This window comes from Fundulus heteroclitus, chromosome 10, assembly GCF_011125445.2.
Source record: "Fundulus heteroclitus isolate FHET01 chromosome 10, MU-UCD_Fhet_4.1, whole genome shotgun sequence".
NCBI classification, from domain to species: Eukaryota; Metazoa; Chordata; class Actinopteri; order Cyprinodontiformes; family Fundulidae; genus Fundulus; species Fundulus heteroclitus.
Window position 1 is genome coordinate 23747973 of NC_046370.1, and position 15479 is coordinate 23763451.

The window sequence follows — 15479 nt, forward strand, 5'->3', positions numbered from 1 at the left end:
GCTAATTTTCACAACTAGTACCATGTTTGCCAATGTTAGCATGCTAGCTAATGTTAGTGTGTTAGGTAAAGTTAATGTCATTGTTCTTGATGTTTGCACAAAATATGCTGTTAGCATTGCTGCTAGTGTCAGCTAATTTAAAGTGGCATCATGTTGTCAGCATAGTTACTAAAGTTAGTTAATTATTTATTGGAAGCATACTGAAAATGTAAGCTTTAAAGTAATTCAATGAGATGTCAAAGATGCTCACATCATGAACACTGATGTGTTCCCTGTTAACACAAACTGTGTACTATGCTACATTTTAGCTTTTTTTTCTCACATAACAGCCAAGCTGTAAATGCAATTTTTTGCTGTGTGATTGGTTATCTGTTATAAATATGTTGTCAAAAAGATAGTCAATATAGGTCTAAAAAATGTTAAAGAGCAAATCTCAGAAATTGATCTAATGAAAACAACGTTTTCCAAAGAAATATTGAAAGAGAGTGTCAGGTACTGATTACTGAGCCTGAATTCAGCCACACACAGAGCTTCGTTTTAAGAGTTTTATTGAAGGAGATGAGTGGTGGAAAGGTAACCAGTAGACTGTACCAGATGGCAGCAGAGTGATGTTGACCGTGGCTGGAGCAGGAGAACGTAGTGGAGCCGAAGCCGGGGGACTTGAGGGAACGCAGGCAGGAAGGCAGAGACGAGGCTGGCTGGAGATGGGAGCACACGATGTGGGACGAAGGACGCTGGGAGACGTGAGGCATAAGCAGACGTGGGAAGGACGTTGACGAACCAGCAGTGAGAGCAGAAATGAGAGGAGTTTATGTAGGAGGTTGAACAGGTGGAATGAGTCCAGACTTGATTATTGCAGCAGGTGAAACTGATCCAGCATGGAGTGAAGCAGGGGAGAGAAGGTAGTGGAAGGCTCCGGAACTGTCCATGGTGCAGCAGGAGAACTGCATCCTGACATCACCCCCCCCTCAAGGCCGAATCCCAGGCGGCCTAAACAAAACACCAGTTCAAAAACAGGAACACCCATCCCGGGTGGGCGGAGGGAGGACAGGACGGGGGGTCAGACTCCAACAAAAGGTGCTGGGAGAACAGAAACATCTTGAAGCGCGCTGAAACTCAAACTCAAAAACTTCTTGAAGCGCGCTGAAACTCAAACTCAAAAACTTCTTGAAGCGCGCTGAAACTCAAACTCAAAAACTTCTTGAAGCGCGCTGAAACTCAAACTCAAAAACTTCTTGAAGCGCGGTGGAACTCGGGGAACTTGAGAACGGCGGCTTGGGAGCAACGCCTCTTGAACGGCGGCTTGGGAGCAACGCCTCTTGAACGGCGGCTTGGGAGCAACGCCTCTTGAACGGCGGCTTGGGAGCAACGCCTCTTGAACGGCGGCTTGGGAGCAACGCCTCTTGAACGGCGGCTTGGGAGCAACGCCTCTTGAACGGCGGCTTGGGAGCAACGGAGGACGTCCTGGGCGCGGCAGGCGACGGAGCAGCAGAGTCCTCGGCAGGCTCCGTGGAGGACGGCCTGGGCGCGGCAGGCGGCAAAGCAGCAGAGTCCTCGGCAGGCTCCGTGGAGGACGGCCTGGGCGCGGCAGGCGGCAAAGCAGCAGAGTTCTCGGCAGGCTCTGTGGAGGACGACCTGGGCGCGGCAGGCGGCGGAGCAGGAGAGTCCTCGGCAGGCTCCGTGGAGGACGGCCTGGGCGCGGCAGGCGGCGAGGCAGGGTCAGCCGGCGGCAGAGCAGTAGAGACTCAGGCGGCGGGCGTCGCGGTGGGCGACCCCGGCGAGGCGCAGTCATCGGGCGGCGAAACGGCAGGGTCTTTGGTGGTGGTCGTCGCGGAAGGCGGCCCCGGCGAGGCTGGAACAGAGGCGGGCGTCGCGGTGGGCGACCTCGTCGTGGCTGGGTCAGCTGGCAGAGAGGCAGGAGGATCTCAGGTAGCTGGCAGTGGACCTCTTGGACCGCCTCACAGGACCTTGGAGCCTTGGCTGGAGGCGAGTTCCCCTGGACCACCTCTCTGGACTGGAGAGCTGGCACTGGAGGCGGGTCCCCCTGGACCACCTCTCTGGACTGGAGAGCTGGCACTGGAGGCGGGTCCCCCTGGACCACCTCGGAGGACTCTGGAGGCTTGACCGGAGGCGGGTCCCCCTGGACCGCCTCGGAGGACTCTGGAGGCTTGACCGGAGGCGGGTCCCCCTGGACCGCCTCGGAGGACTCTGGAGGCTTGACCGGAGGCGGGTCCCCCTGGACCGCCTCGGAGGACTCTGGAGGCTTGACCGGAGGCGGGTCCCCCTGGACCCCCTCGGAGGACTCTGGAGGCTTGACCGGAGGCGGGTCCCCCTGGACCCCCTCGCTGGACTCGGGAGCGTAGACTGGAGGCGGGTCCACCTGGACCGCCTCGCTGGACTCGGGAGCGTAGACTGGAGGCGGGTCCACCTGGACCGCCTCGCTGGACTCGGGAGCGTAGACTGGAGGCGGGTCCACCTGGACCGCCTCGCTGGACTCGGGAGCGTAGAGTGGAGGCGGGTCCACCTGGACCGCCTCGCTGGACTCGGGAGCGTAGAGTGGAGGCGGGTCCACCAGGACCGCCTCGCTGGACTCGGGAGCGTAGGGAGGAAGCGGGTCCACCGGGACCCCCTCGCGGGACTGCAGGACTTCAGCTTGAGGGTGGTCTTTTCTCTCGACGGCCGGCGGCTCTTTTCTCTCGTCAGCCAGCGGGAAGTCAGTGAAGACCGGCAGCGGCGAGATGTGTGCACCCACGGAGGCCTCGGGCTGAGGCACAGCAGCACCATCGGAGGCCTCGGGCTGAGGCACAGCAGCACCATCGGAGGCCTCGGGCTGAGGCACAGCAGCACCATCGGAGGCCTCGGGCTGAGGCACAGCAGCACCATCGGAGGCCTCGGGCTGAGGCACAGCAGCACCATCGGAGGCCTCGGGCTTTTCTCTCGTCGGCCGGCGGGGCTTTTCTCTCGTCGGCCGGCGGGGCTTTTCTCTCGTCGGCCGGCGGGGCTTCTCTCTCGTCGGCCGGCGGGGCTTCTCTCTCGTCGGCCGGCGGGGCTTCTCTCTCGTCGGCCGGCGGGGCTTCTCTCTCGTAGGCCGGCGGGGCTTCTCCCTCGTAGGCCGGCGGGGCTTCTCTCTCGTCGGCCGGCGGGTCCTTTCTCACGTTGGGTGGCGGCGGCAAGATGTGCGCACCCACGCAGGCTTTGGCCGTGGCGTGCGCAGCGGGAACTCCCAGCGTGACCAGCGAAGCAGGAGCCTCAACTATAGCCGGCAGAGTGGAGCTTTCGGCGGCCGGCAGAGCGGAGCTTTCGGCGGATGCGCGCACACCCACGTAGGCTTGGGCCGTGGCGTGTGCGGTGGGAACCTCTGCGGTGGTTGGTGAGGCGGTGTGCACCCCGGCCTCGTAGGCTGTGGGAGTTTCGTCAGGGGCGGACCAACATGGGAGAAGGTCGTCCCTGTCCCCGTAGAAAAAGTCCCACAGCTGATCTTCATGAATGCGGGGTGCTCTAGCCAGACTCCACTGAACGGTGGCATCTGCACTCGGCCGACTCACCGGGGGAAAGGAGGTAACGTCGGCTGCAGTTGGTGCAGCTTCAGCGGAGATGTCAGGCTTGGCCTCGGGAGAAATCTTGGGGCGCCGCGTCCGGCGTCTGCGCCGGGAGGGGCCGGGCAGCGATGTAGAGACTGCTGCTGACGGTGGGGCATCGGGAGCAGCAGCAGAGACAGTAGTGGCAACAGTTGCTGGAGCGGCGGGAACAGCCGAGGCAGGAGCTGCAGCAGCGGCGGAGACAGCTGAGACAGGTGCTGCAGCAGCGGCGGAGACAACCGAGGCAGGTGCTGCAGCAGCGGCAGAGACAGCTGAGACAGGTGCTGCAGCAGCGGCGGAGACAGCCGAGGCAGGAGCTGCAGCAGCGGCGGACAGGCTGGCCAACGGAGGTCTGGTTGGGGGTGGTCTGTGGAGAATCTGGGCGTAGGCAGCCTGCTTAATCCACTCGATCTCCTCCGCTAGCCCAGTGATTCCAAGTACAGACAACACAGTGGTTTGATCCTTATAAAGGTTCCACAGGCTCTCCGCCGTGTCAACCCGCACCCAGGGCGGGTCAACGGTGGGTAAAGTGTCCAGAAGCTTCCTCAGATCCAGGAACATGGTTTCAGCCAAGGAGCTCAGATGGGAGGCAGGAACTGGACTCTGTGTGGGCGACAGGCTCATTCTGGCTGGTTCGTACTGTCAGGTACTGATTACTGAGCCTGAATTCAGCCACACACAGAGCTTCGTTTTAAGAGTTTTATTGAAGGAGATGAGTGGTGGAAAGGTAACCAGTAGACTGTACCAGATGGCAGCAGAGTGATGTTGACCGTGGCTGGAGCAGGAGAACGTAGTGGAGCCGAAGCCGGGGGACTTGAGGGAACGCAGGCAGGAAGGCAGAGACGAGGCTGGCTGGAGATGGGAGCACACGATGTGGGACGAAGGACGCTGGGAGACGTGAGGCATAAGCAGACGTGGGAAGGACGTTGACGAACCAGCAGTGAGAGCAGAAATGAGAGGAGTTTATGTAGGAGGTTGAACAGGTGGAATGAGTCCAGACTTGATTATTGCAGCTGGTGAAACTGATCCAGCATGGAGTGAAGCAGGGGAGAGAAGGTAGTGGAAGGCTCCGGAACTGTCCATGGTGCAGCAGGAGAACTGCATCCTGACAGAGAGTTGTGTATTTATCCCTCTACAGAGCAAAATATCATGAAACCAATAAAGGTTTCTGTATAACTTTCACCAAGCAGCTTTCACTTCTCTTTGATCTTTGATCTCTCAGGCAGAAAATAGAGAACCTCCATTCACTGTAAATGGTCACTGTTTACTATTTGAGATCTGCTTTTGTGAATAATAAAGACCTTTAAAAATTAACACGAAATGTGTCACTTGAAGATGGAAAATTCCAACAAAAAGTCAGATGTTTGTGCATTTAAATCTAAATAGCGATATGTTTCCATGTCTGTTGCAGACAGAAACCTGCGGCACATGATGCTGTTCCCATCAGGTTGAGCCATTCATTAAAACATTAACATGCATATTTGTGTTCATAAGTGCATGTGAGGTACCGTATGGCATGGTCCATGCGTGACACTGTGAGGTACGCTGCCAAGTTGGCGGTGTACGATGAACACACGATGAGTGTGAAGAGCCACCAGCTGCCCATGACTATCCTCAGCGCCACTGAGCCGACCACACCGTCACCTCCTGCAGAAAAACACATGACACGGGTCACCAGTCAGAACCTAAACATGGGCGTTTGTGAGAGATTTCAGAGTGAGGACATGCTGAGCATCAAGTGTAAGATGACACAGGTATTCAGGAAAACGAGCCACAGGTACAAGACCAGCGACCTCTCAGTGACCTCAAAGGTCAGCCGCTGCCTAGAACAGAGAGTGGCGCCTTATCACTGCAAGCAGAGAGCTGGTGTCTAATCGCTGCCGTTAGTTTGAAAGGTTTCCCAGGCAATCTGCCAGACCATAATGGATGCATCTGTGAGTATCTGCTGGAAGATGTGTGTGTGTGTGTGTGTGTGTGTGTGTGTGTGTGTGTGTGTGTGTGTGTGTGTGTGTGTGTGTGTGTGTGTGTGTGTGTGTGTGTGTGTGTGTGTGTGTGCGTGTGTGTGTTTTCCAACTCAGGCATTAGTCTCCAAACCTGTGGTTTATTTCTGCCTGTTGGTCTGTTGCTGAGCTGATCTCTGTTTGTGTGGGGACACTTCAGCTTAAAAAAATTTAATCTGGGTATTAAAAACGATTAGAGAATGTGGCCATGTTAATGCCAATAAGTAGCATGGCTTTTGGTCATGTGATGAATTAAAAAAATATTGTTGACATAATAATGGTAAGTAAGTATAAGTATAAAGTTTGCAGACAACTCCAGATCTTATATCTGTGTCCAACTCCAGAAGACATGATTAAAATATCATCTATATATCTCTAAAACATTTAAAACGTCTTTATTTTTAAAGTAGTAATAGTGGCTGTGAAGGAGGTCATCTCATTGAACTGGCCAAAAAAAAAGGAGATATTGAATATAAAACAATGAATGGAAATAATGGAAGAGATTTATGACATGGAGAAACTGTCATCTCTTCTGCACTTAAATGCAAGAGAACTGTCTCTGTGTCAAACTATATTTTTTAATCTGTCTAATGTTTTTTTCACTGTTGACTAACTGTGTCAACTAAAAAGGGTTTTCACAAAATTGTGACATTTGAATGGAACAATAATATCCATATTAAGTAAAAGCCTTTAAAAAGTTTATTGAAAACTATAACTTTTTTTAAGTTACAGCCAGCTGTCATTTAACTAGGATCTTTGGAAAAATGCTAAAACATTGAATCTAGTAAAAACTACCAATTTAGTCTTCTTGATTTTATTTTTTTTTAATAAAAAATATAAGTTTCATAAGAAGGAATGAGCCAGAAAGGAGTAGCGTGCAATCGCCGGGTTGGTGAAGATGTCCTGCCCAAATGGAAGAGTTTAAGTATCTCGGGGTCTTGTTCACGAATGACGGAGAGATGGAATGGGAGATCAATAAACAGATTGGTGCAGCGTCTGCAGTGAAGGGGGCGTTGTACTGGTCTGTTGTGGTCAGAGAAAGCTGAGTCAAAAAGCCAAGCTCTCAACTTACCGGTCGACCTACTTTCCACCCTCATCTATGGTCATGAGATTTGGGTCATAACCGAAAAAACAAAATTGCAGATACTAGCGGCCAAAATGAGTTTTCGCCGTAGTGTGTCTGGGCTCTCCCTTAGAGATATGAAGATATGCTTGGTCATTCAGAGGGGACTCAGAGTAGAGCCGCTGCTTCTTCACGTCAAGAGAAGCCAGTTGAGGTGGCTTGGACATCTTGTTAGGATGCCTCCTGGACGCCTCCCTGGTGAGGTGTTCCTGGAACGTCCCACCGGGAGGAGGCCCAGGGGAAGACCCAGGACACGCTGGAGGGACTATGTTTCTCAGCTGGCCTGGGAACGCCTTGGGGTTCCCCTGGAGGAGCTGACCCAAGTGGCCGGGGAGAGGGACGTCTGGGCCTCCATACTAAGGCTGCTACCCCGGTGACTCGACCCCAGATAAGCGGAAGAATATGGATGGATGGAAAATAATTCAATATCTTAAATGAAATTGACATTTACAGACGTTAACAAACTTTATTTTTTTCCTGTTGTTTTATGAAGATGGATGGATGGATGGATGGATGGATGGATGGATGGATGGATGGATGGATGGATGGATGGATGGATGGATGGATGGATGGATGGATGGATGGATGAAGTAATCATAGGTTTAATGCCACCCTATTACTTAGTGAGTGTCAATAGCGAGAAAACTGTCAACAAATATTTTTTTAACCTATACCATAAAATATTTGGTAAGGTGACCTAGCATAGCAGTTACATGTTCAGATTTAAAATTAATGCACCGATTGTTCACTAAAACATCTGCTTCCATCTGAATTATTTGGTATCTTTGACATGAAAAACCTTGACTTACTTGTAGGACAGTCAAACCTGTGAAGCAAGACTACTCTTAATACCTATAATATACTAGATGATTGCTGAATCTGATGACAACTCCTGGCTGATGGCTGTGGTCATGGCAGATGACCAAAAGAGATGCATCTTTTGATGTAAATAATTCCTGAATCTCTGGAAATCCAGTTACTTCTAGGAAAGGCTGGATGATAACTGAGAAAGATTGGTGATGCTGGAGAGACAGATGACCTCCAGGAAAGACCCATACACAGCACTCACAAGAGGGCACCAAGCAAGCTACAGGAACTACAAATGAGAAATACCCCAAGTCTCCTGAGAGACATGGGGAGGGGGGGATGCACCATAGCTGGAAAGGTACTAGAGATAAGGTGGTCCTGTGGTAAAATCCGCAAGAATTTAAGGGGCATCAAAATACGTCAGGCCCCGATCAGGTGTAGGAAGGGGAGACACAGGGGCAGCGCTCAGACAAATTGTCTGTCAGGAAGCATCCCATAGTAGATAGGGATTTCTTAGAGCCTGAGTTACTCAGAACATAAGGGAGCATTGCCACGATCCCCCTCTGATAGCTGAGACCACGAGTGGGAGGTGATCAGGTGACCTTGGATGGCTGATACCAAGGAGTGGGCCTGGTTTGACAATGATCTGGATACAATCCTTGAATCTATATTAAGGGCTCTCATGGAGGTGACATACAACTTTGCATGAAAATAATTTGGGAAAACAAAGGACATGGGCTGGCCCCTAAACAAGAAAACAACCAAACAGAAGAAAGAGAGAAATCAATAACTTAAAGGGGCCATGAAAAAAAATTCTGAGGTTTTGGAGGTATAATATGGTCCGTTGTCCGTTGTGAGGCCGTGTTAATGTCTAAATTGAAAAACTGAAGGACTTGCTCAGGAGCAGTTAGCTTTGTTAATTTGCTCAAAAACCAACACAATTCAAAGCATTCCTATACCAGCACGCCTTGCTTCCCAGATTGTTGTGGACGATGACAGCGTGTGAATTCCTACTTACTGTAGTTGAACATGTGAAGTGCAAGATCAACTCCTATCTGCATGCATGCTTTAATCTCTGTATATATAAATATATAAAAAAAAAACTGTACACATTGTTCCCTAACACCCCATGACAATAAATAATTCTAAAAAATATGTCAGGAGGTGATTGGGGACTCCTCAAAAATTCACATCTGTTGGACTGTACATCAGATCAGGGGTGTTACAACGACCCTTCTCATCCCTTGTGGAAGAGTTCCAAATAGATAAAGATAGGGTTGTTATGACCTTTAGGGATTCAAGAAATGCCAAGAACAGGGACGCAGGAATAAAAACAAGATAAGGACGAAAGTGGTAGGCCACAGACTTAATAGCTAAGGCAGAAGGAAACGTCAAACTTAAGGATATCATTGCTGTTTCATACACAGGTAGGCAGGGACTGGGAATGGCCCACACCCAAAGACGGGGGAAAGCCAACCCAATGGAAAAAATAACTATGATACTGGCAGAGGTAAGGAACCCAGAGAAAGAGCAGAGAAAGGCAAACATGATAGAGCTAGGATCTCAGGGGGTATGGACTAAATGGAAACTTCCCAAGAGGAGGCTTGCATGGACTGAATTATGGAGACTTGAGCCTTTCTGGATCTCCCTCCTACTGAGGGCTGTCCATGATACCCTTCCAACACCTTTGAATCTGCTTAGATGGGGCATGAGAGATAATCCAACATGAAAGTTCTGTAGGAAAAATGGAACCGTGGCACACATCCTGTAACCTTGCCTGCAAGATGATTTCTCATAATATTTGTGCATTCACAAACACACAAGAATCCATTTTGTACCACTTTGACTTCAACAGTTTGTTTCCAAACCAAAAACAGTTTGGGCCAATCACGTTGCAATATTGTGGTTTAAGGTGGGATATACCGGTGCAATGAAAGCAAGACAGCCAAAGCAACATAAACATGGCAGTACAGGAGGATGCGTGCGTAGCTGCTGCTATTACATGTGTTTTGTAAAAAAACACAATTTCATATTCGAAAGAAGAACAGCAGGAAGTGCTTTGATTTGCTTATCTTCTTGTGGTTTCTCATGATGCTGCTTACATTTTTTATTTGATACCGTGATTGACTAAAACCAATCTTCGGTAGGCAGGCACTAGGTGTCGATTTGCCCAATCAGCTTGGGGAGTTTTGCTTAATGTCCCTCCTTTCCCCAAATGGATTCGATAAGAGCAGTCCAAGATTGATAATGTTTAGCACTCTACAGTATGCAACACTGCCCTTCCTCAGGGTAGGTGGTCCCATGATAAAGTACTGGCATTGCACGCTGACATCTTGGAGTAGGAAAGAAGAATGAAATGCCCTTATAACATCAAGCCTCCACAAAAATCTTTATTAAGGAGGGAGGAAAGCTACCGGGAGCAGCCCCCCCTCACACACACACACACACACACACACACACACACACACACACACACACACACACACACACACACACACACACACACAAACAAACAAACAACATGATAAGCTTTCTTTAGACAGCCCAATCATGAGAGCTTAGAGTTGATCTAAAGAGAAGGCTCTTTAGCATTTTAAGACCTGACGCAGAATTGTTCTCTACCAAGGACAGGAAGATCATTCTGATCAGGTTAATGGTGCCATTGGAAGAGGGGTGTACAGAGGCATTTGTGAGGAAGTCAGATTGTTACAAAGAGCTGGTGCAGAACTGTAGGAATAAAGGTTGGCAGGCATGGATGTACCCAATGGAGATTGGATGTAGAGGTTTCCCAGCTCAGTCAGATCGGAAGGTGTTGACAGCAGTGGGGTTGATAGGAAGCGAGAAAAAACGAGCACTGTGAAGATTGCGCGAGGCAGCAGAAAGATGCTCATGTTGGCTATGGAAGAGGAGGGAGGAGTTGCGCTGGCAACCAGGAGGGAGTGAGTAGTCGCTCAAGGTCAAAACACTTAATGTTTGCTGGTAACCATTGGAGAACACAGATCCTGGCTGATCGTACCAGATTACCAAAGGAGAGGTATATGTTCATATAAATAATTACTTCAATATTGGCCCTAAAGTAACTTACATTTCCCTGTTCAGACGTTTATTTGACTAAGTAAAGGCAAATGAAAATGTGCTAACTGGGCTGTGTGGGTATCTGCCAATCTGCTGCCCACTCAAACTAATAGGTTCATTTTACTTATTTTGATTAATTTATGAGTAAATTTGCTTAAAAAGTAAAATACGTTCACATCATTTTCAAAACAGCAGATATGTTTCAAACCAAAAATTGTCTACCCTTTAATTAGGTGTTATTGGGGGACTGCTTAAGTCCCTAGAGTAAAGTTGTTGGACGCATTCTAACATATTGTCTGTTTCACACCTGATCACTTATACCAATGGGATCTTTCTGTTTACCTTGCTGAACAAATGCCCCATAAACAATCCAGATGGCGCTGTGGAGAGTGCCCGACCCAACTCCATTGGATAGATGACCTGGTGGTGCACTCTGGGAGGAAGAGCGCAGGGCCTGCAACCTGTTGAGCAGGAAGATGAGCACTCCCACCACCGGGATAGCAGCAGCAATGCAGGCCCATACTGCCAGGTCGAATGGGGCAAACAGGGAGAAGATATTGATCTTCTCTTCTGGTTTTCGCAGAAGGATACCGACGCTGTAGTCAAGGTAACGTTTGCTGAAGTCAACCACATTTTCCCGCTCCGGTGTGATGGTGATGGCTGACACAGCGAGGTCGGCTCTCTACAGGAAGAAAAGCAAGCAAAGGAAAAAGATAGCATGTTAAAAACTCTGGGAGGATGCAAACTATATTATCAGTTTAGGTTTTTGTAAGCATAGAAAACCACTAACATTAGTGACTTTAGTGCTGGGTCATCTTTTAAATTTACGTGTTTGAACCCTGCAGACTTTGGTTTCAGGATAATCACTTTTCATTGTACTGTTCATTTCGAAGTCTAATTTTACCTTATTAATGAGATCCCCAATCATCCCATTCCATGAGCCATTGGGAAGCTGCGAGCCATACTTGCTGTCTGCAACCTGAGTAAAATAATAACAATAACTTTTTATTTTTTATTTCACAGACCAAAGTTTGATCACAGTAAATCCCTTTAAAAGTGAAAGTCATGTCCAGATGAAAAACTAAACTGGATGAAGGGATGGCTGGATGGACCAATAGTGAACAGATGGCTGGATGAATGGAAAAAGGCCATTTGGAAGAATGGAAAACACTACTGACAGGCTTTTCCAGACTGCTCAGGTACTATGTGACACATTGTAAAAACATTTCTAAAAAGTGCTTTAGCAAATCTCTAAGTATCCGTACAAACATTTTGGAAATCAATTATGTTGTATCTGGCTTTGCGCATACCTTTTATCACTTTGTGTAGTGCCTGTACTTAAAGAAGAACAACTACCGATAGTTTGTCCCTTTATCCATCTGTCTGTTTCCTGACTCAAGGAAAATGAGAAAAAATAAACTCATGCAATCTTGAACTTGTTCTTTTTGGTTTCCTGAAACTTTCTGATACTAAATAAAGCCAGAAGTCTGATTTTTGTCCCATTTACCACTATGACCAATAGGCCAAATTCTGTTTTTCATGTTATATCTATCTATCTATCTATCTATCTATCTATCTATCTATCTATCTATCTATCTATCTATCTATATATATATATATATATATATATATATATATATATATATATATATATATATATATATATAAGCTAAAAAGCATCTATGAGTTTGCCATATAAAAAAATGAATTCAGACACAAAACAGTTTGGTGTGCTGCTCAGTCTAACCTGGTAGATCTCATATTTAAAGCCCAGGATCTTAGCGAGGGCGTCTAGGACGTCAATGGAGAATCCTTTATATCTCTTGGGCTGCCCGAGGATGTTCTCTGCCACCATGACAAAAGGGTCCTCCTGCAGGAAGTCAGTCGGAGAAAGAAGGGGGTGTTAGTCAGTATAAAAGCTGCAGCATGAGAGATGCTTAAACTTCAGTGTGAGAACAAGAGTTAAAGAACTTCTGTGAAACTCTGAACAGAAATGATGTGTAATGTGAGGTTGGAAAACCTCAGGCGGTGTGTGCTACAGTGGCATTTCTGTTAGTATTTCTGCATGGAAGCACTGACACCTGGAAGTGTTGCAGCTACAGGCAGTGAACTGCATGGAGAAGGTATTAGTCCTGCTTGATTAGGCCTGCGTCTCGTTGCTGGTTTGCCAGAAAAAGCAAATTGGGCACATGGCAGAGCTGCCCGCTGTTGTTTTGGGATCACATAGTTAAAACAGTTGGTTGTTTGTATCTATTAAATAATTGCATGGAACGATGTGCCACTGAAGCTGAATTGTGGGATCAATGTCTTGAAAACGAGATGTGGGGGGTGCAGAGGATGACTAGTTCCAAATCCCACTAAATGATAAAAACTATCAAAAAGTCTTTGAACTATAAGAAGTAGTAACTCTATATGAACTATTGGTATTTAGGTCTCCCATGGCAAATTGACCTCAGGGGGAAAGATCAGACGAGCCTTCAGTTGAATGGCCAGCTTGATATCGTGGAGGGTTTGGGGACCGATATAATCCTGAAGGCTATGTTTTCTGGAACATTAGCTCATCATAGGGTGTTCCATGGTAAATTGGCCTCAGTTTGAGGGGTCAGAATAGAGCTTCCCACATTTTTGGGCATTGGGTGCACACAGTACACCCAACACAGACACAGACTCTCCGTTCATAGTCGAGCATACTTATTGTCCACATTTCTTGTGACAGATTTATACCTTTCTCCCCCACTTTCTGCCAGTGGAACAAAACAGAGAATTGGATAGAAGTATGTTTGATGAGGTAGTTGAACACTTAGAACCGTTTCTTTTCCCACAGGCACCCACAGGTACCTGATGGCCAAACGGACAGCAGCATCTTTGGTTGCAGAAGCAAAAACCTGGGCTTGGGAGGAATTTGGAGAGGCTATGGAAAGAGACATTTGGTTGGCCTTGAGTATATTACGGAAAACTGTTTGGTGACTCAGAATACGGGAAAACCGGGGCCATCCCAAGCTCTGTATATTTTAAGAGGGGCACGGCGGACCAGGTCTGAATACCTTTCAGGCCAGGTGGGGGAAAAAAACTGAGGATCTCCTCTAGTCGCCGTGTCATCCACAGATGAGGCAGACTCTAAAGATCCAGAAGAATACAAATACATTACTGTGGCAGAGGTATTCACCAAGCTCCCTGGCAGCAGGGGTCCAGGTGTGGATGAGATATGGCCTTAGTTTGTGAAGGTTCTAGACATTGTGGGGATGTCATGGTTGATGTACCTCTTCAGTTTTGCATGGAGGATCAGGACAACATTGTTGGAGTAGCAGAATGGGGTGGTGGTTCCAATCTTGAAAAAAAAGTGGCCGGGGAGTGTGTTCAAATTATCGAGGGATCACACTTCTCAGCATCCCTGGGAAAGATTACTCTTGGGTGTTGGAGAGGAGGCTACAACGGATAGTTGAACCTCAGATCCAGGAAAAACAATGTGGCTTTTGTCCTGGTCACAGAACAGTGAGGCAGAAGATCAGGAAGGCTCCTGACCCTGACTGTATGTCACCATCCTTCCTGAAAATCTGCAAAGACCAGCAGGCGCCCATTAACAAAGAGCTTCAACAGATCACTGGAGCTGTGGGAAGTTCCATCCTGTTTGAAACACTCTATGTTTATGCCGGTCCCTAAAAACCCTCCATTCCTGGACTAAGTGAATATAGATATGTCGCCCTGAGATCTGTAGCAATGAAGTGCTTTGAAAGACTATTGTTGGCCCATCTCAAGGATATCAGAGGACCTTTGTTGGACCCCTTGCAATTTGCCTGCTGAACTACTAGTTAAGTGGATGATGCAGTAAAATTGGGACTGCACTACATCCACCAACAACTCAACACTACAGGGACATATGCAAGGATCCTGTTTGTGGACTCTACTTAGGCGTTTAACACCATAATCCCAGACATTCTTAGCACTGAATTCACAGAGATATTTGTGCTAGCCTCCACCTATCAGTGGATCACAAATTTATTGACTAACAGGAGTCAGCAGGTTAGGCTGGGGAACTTCACATCCAGCACCCAGACTATTAGTATTGGCGCCTGCAGACGGGAGGTTGATCAGCTGGCTTTCTTTTGCAGCCAGAACAACCAGGGTTGCTGAATTAAGGTTTTGCAATGGCCCAGTCCAGTCCGCAAACCCAATTGAAATTATGTGGCGGGACCTTCAAAGAGCTAGGCAGGAACAATTGTTTGCAAACCTTCATTACCTATAGAAGCAGTGGAAAGGAGAGTGAGGCAAAATGTCATCAGAGTAATTTAGTAGTATAGGTGTTGTCAGGAAACAGACACACAGGAAACCCAAAATTTGAACCAGACACGGTGTTGCATTTAAAAAAACATTTGTTAATAGAAACTAGAAACCTGGTGCAGGAAGGAAACCTCTGGAGCAAGCTGGAGAGCTGGCTGTGAAGAGAGCTGCCTTACTCAATAAAGAGGTGAAAGTTAGGATGGCAAAGGCCTGATCACAATCCAGGGGACAGGCTTGTGTCATTGATGGCCAAGCAGAGATGGGCAGAGAAATCCACCTGATAGGTAAGGCTCTTTGTCATGGTCCAGGTTGAGGTCCAGAAAACAGAAACTTGGTAGATGTCTGACAAGAGCAAGGCAAGGCAGAAAAATCCAGGATATGTAATCATGGTCAAGTCAAGGCAATCAGGCATGATGGAACACTGGACATCCACTTGAAAGAGCTCTCAATAATCTTCCACTGTCCTGCAGTAAGCTAAACAGATGAAATGAGCTGAAAGCACTGCAGCGGAGAGGCAGGCTTGTAGGTGTAGTTAATAAGGTTTGATGACAAAGTGAAGAGGAGATGTGGCAGAATGAAGACAGTAGACGGGCTAGAATTATGACTGTTGTTAAATGA

The 15479-nt window shown here is 47.9% G+C and overlaps 1 protein-coding gene across 1 annotated transcript in view; it reads right to left on the reverse strand.

Moving 5' to 3' along the window:
- Positions 1 to 15479, reverse strand: part of LOC105939594 (glutamate receptor, ionotropic, delta 1a) — a 332951-nt gene that overhangs the window by 47820 nt on the left and 269652 nt on the right. Inside the window, exons 8-11 of the mRNA XM_036142376.1 lie at positions 12331 to 12453; positions 11488 to 11562; positions 10926 to 11265; positions 5087 to 5225 (exon numbers count right to left, since the gene is read on the reverse strand). Of these exons, the coding sequence (XP_035998269.1) occupies positions 5087 to 5225; positions 10926 to 11265; positions 11488 to 11562; positions 12331 to 12453 (677 nt within the window). The remainder of the gene's footprint in view (positions 1 to 5086; positions 5226 to 10925; positions 11266 to 11487; positions 11563 to 12330; positions 12454 to 15479) is intronic.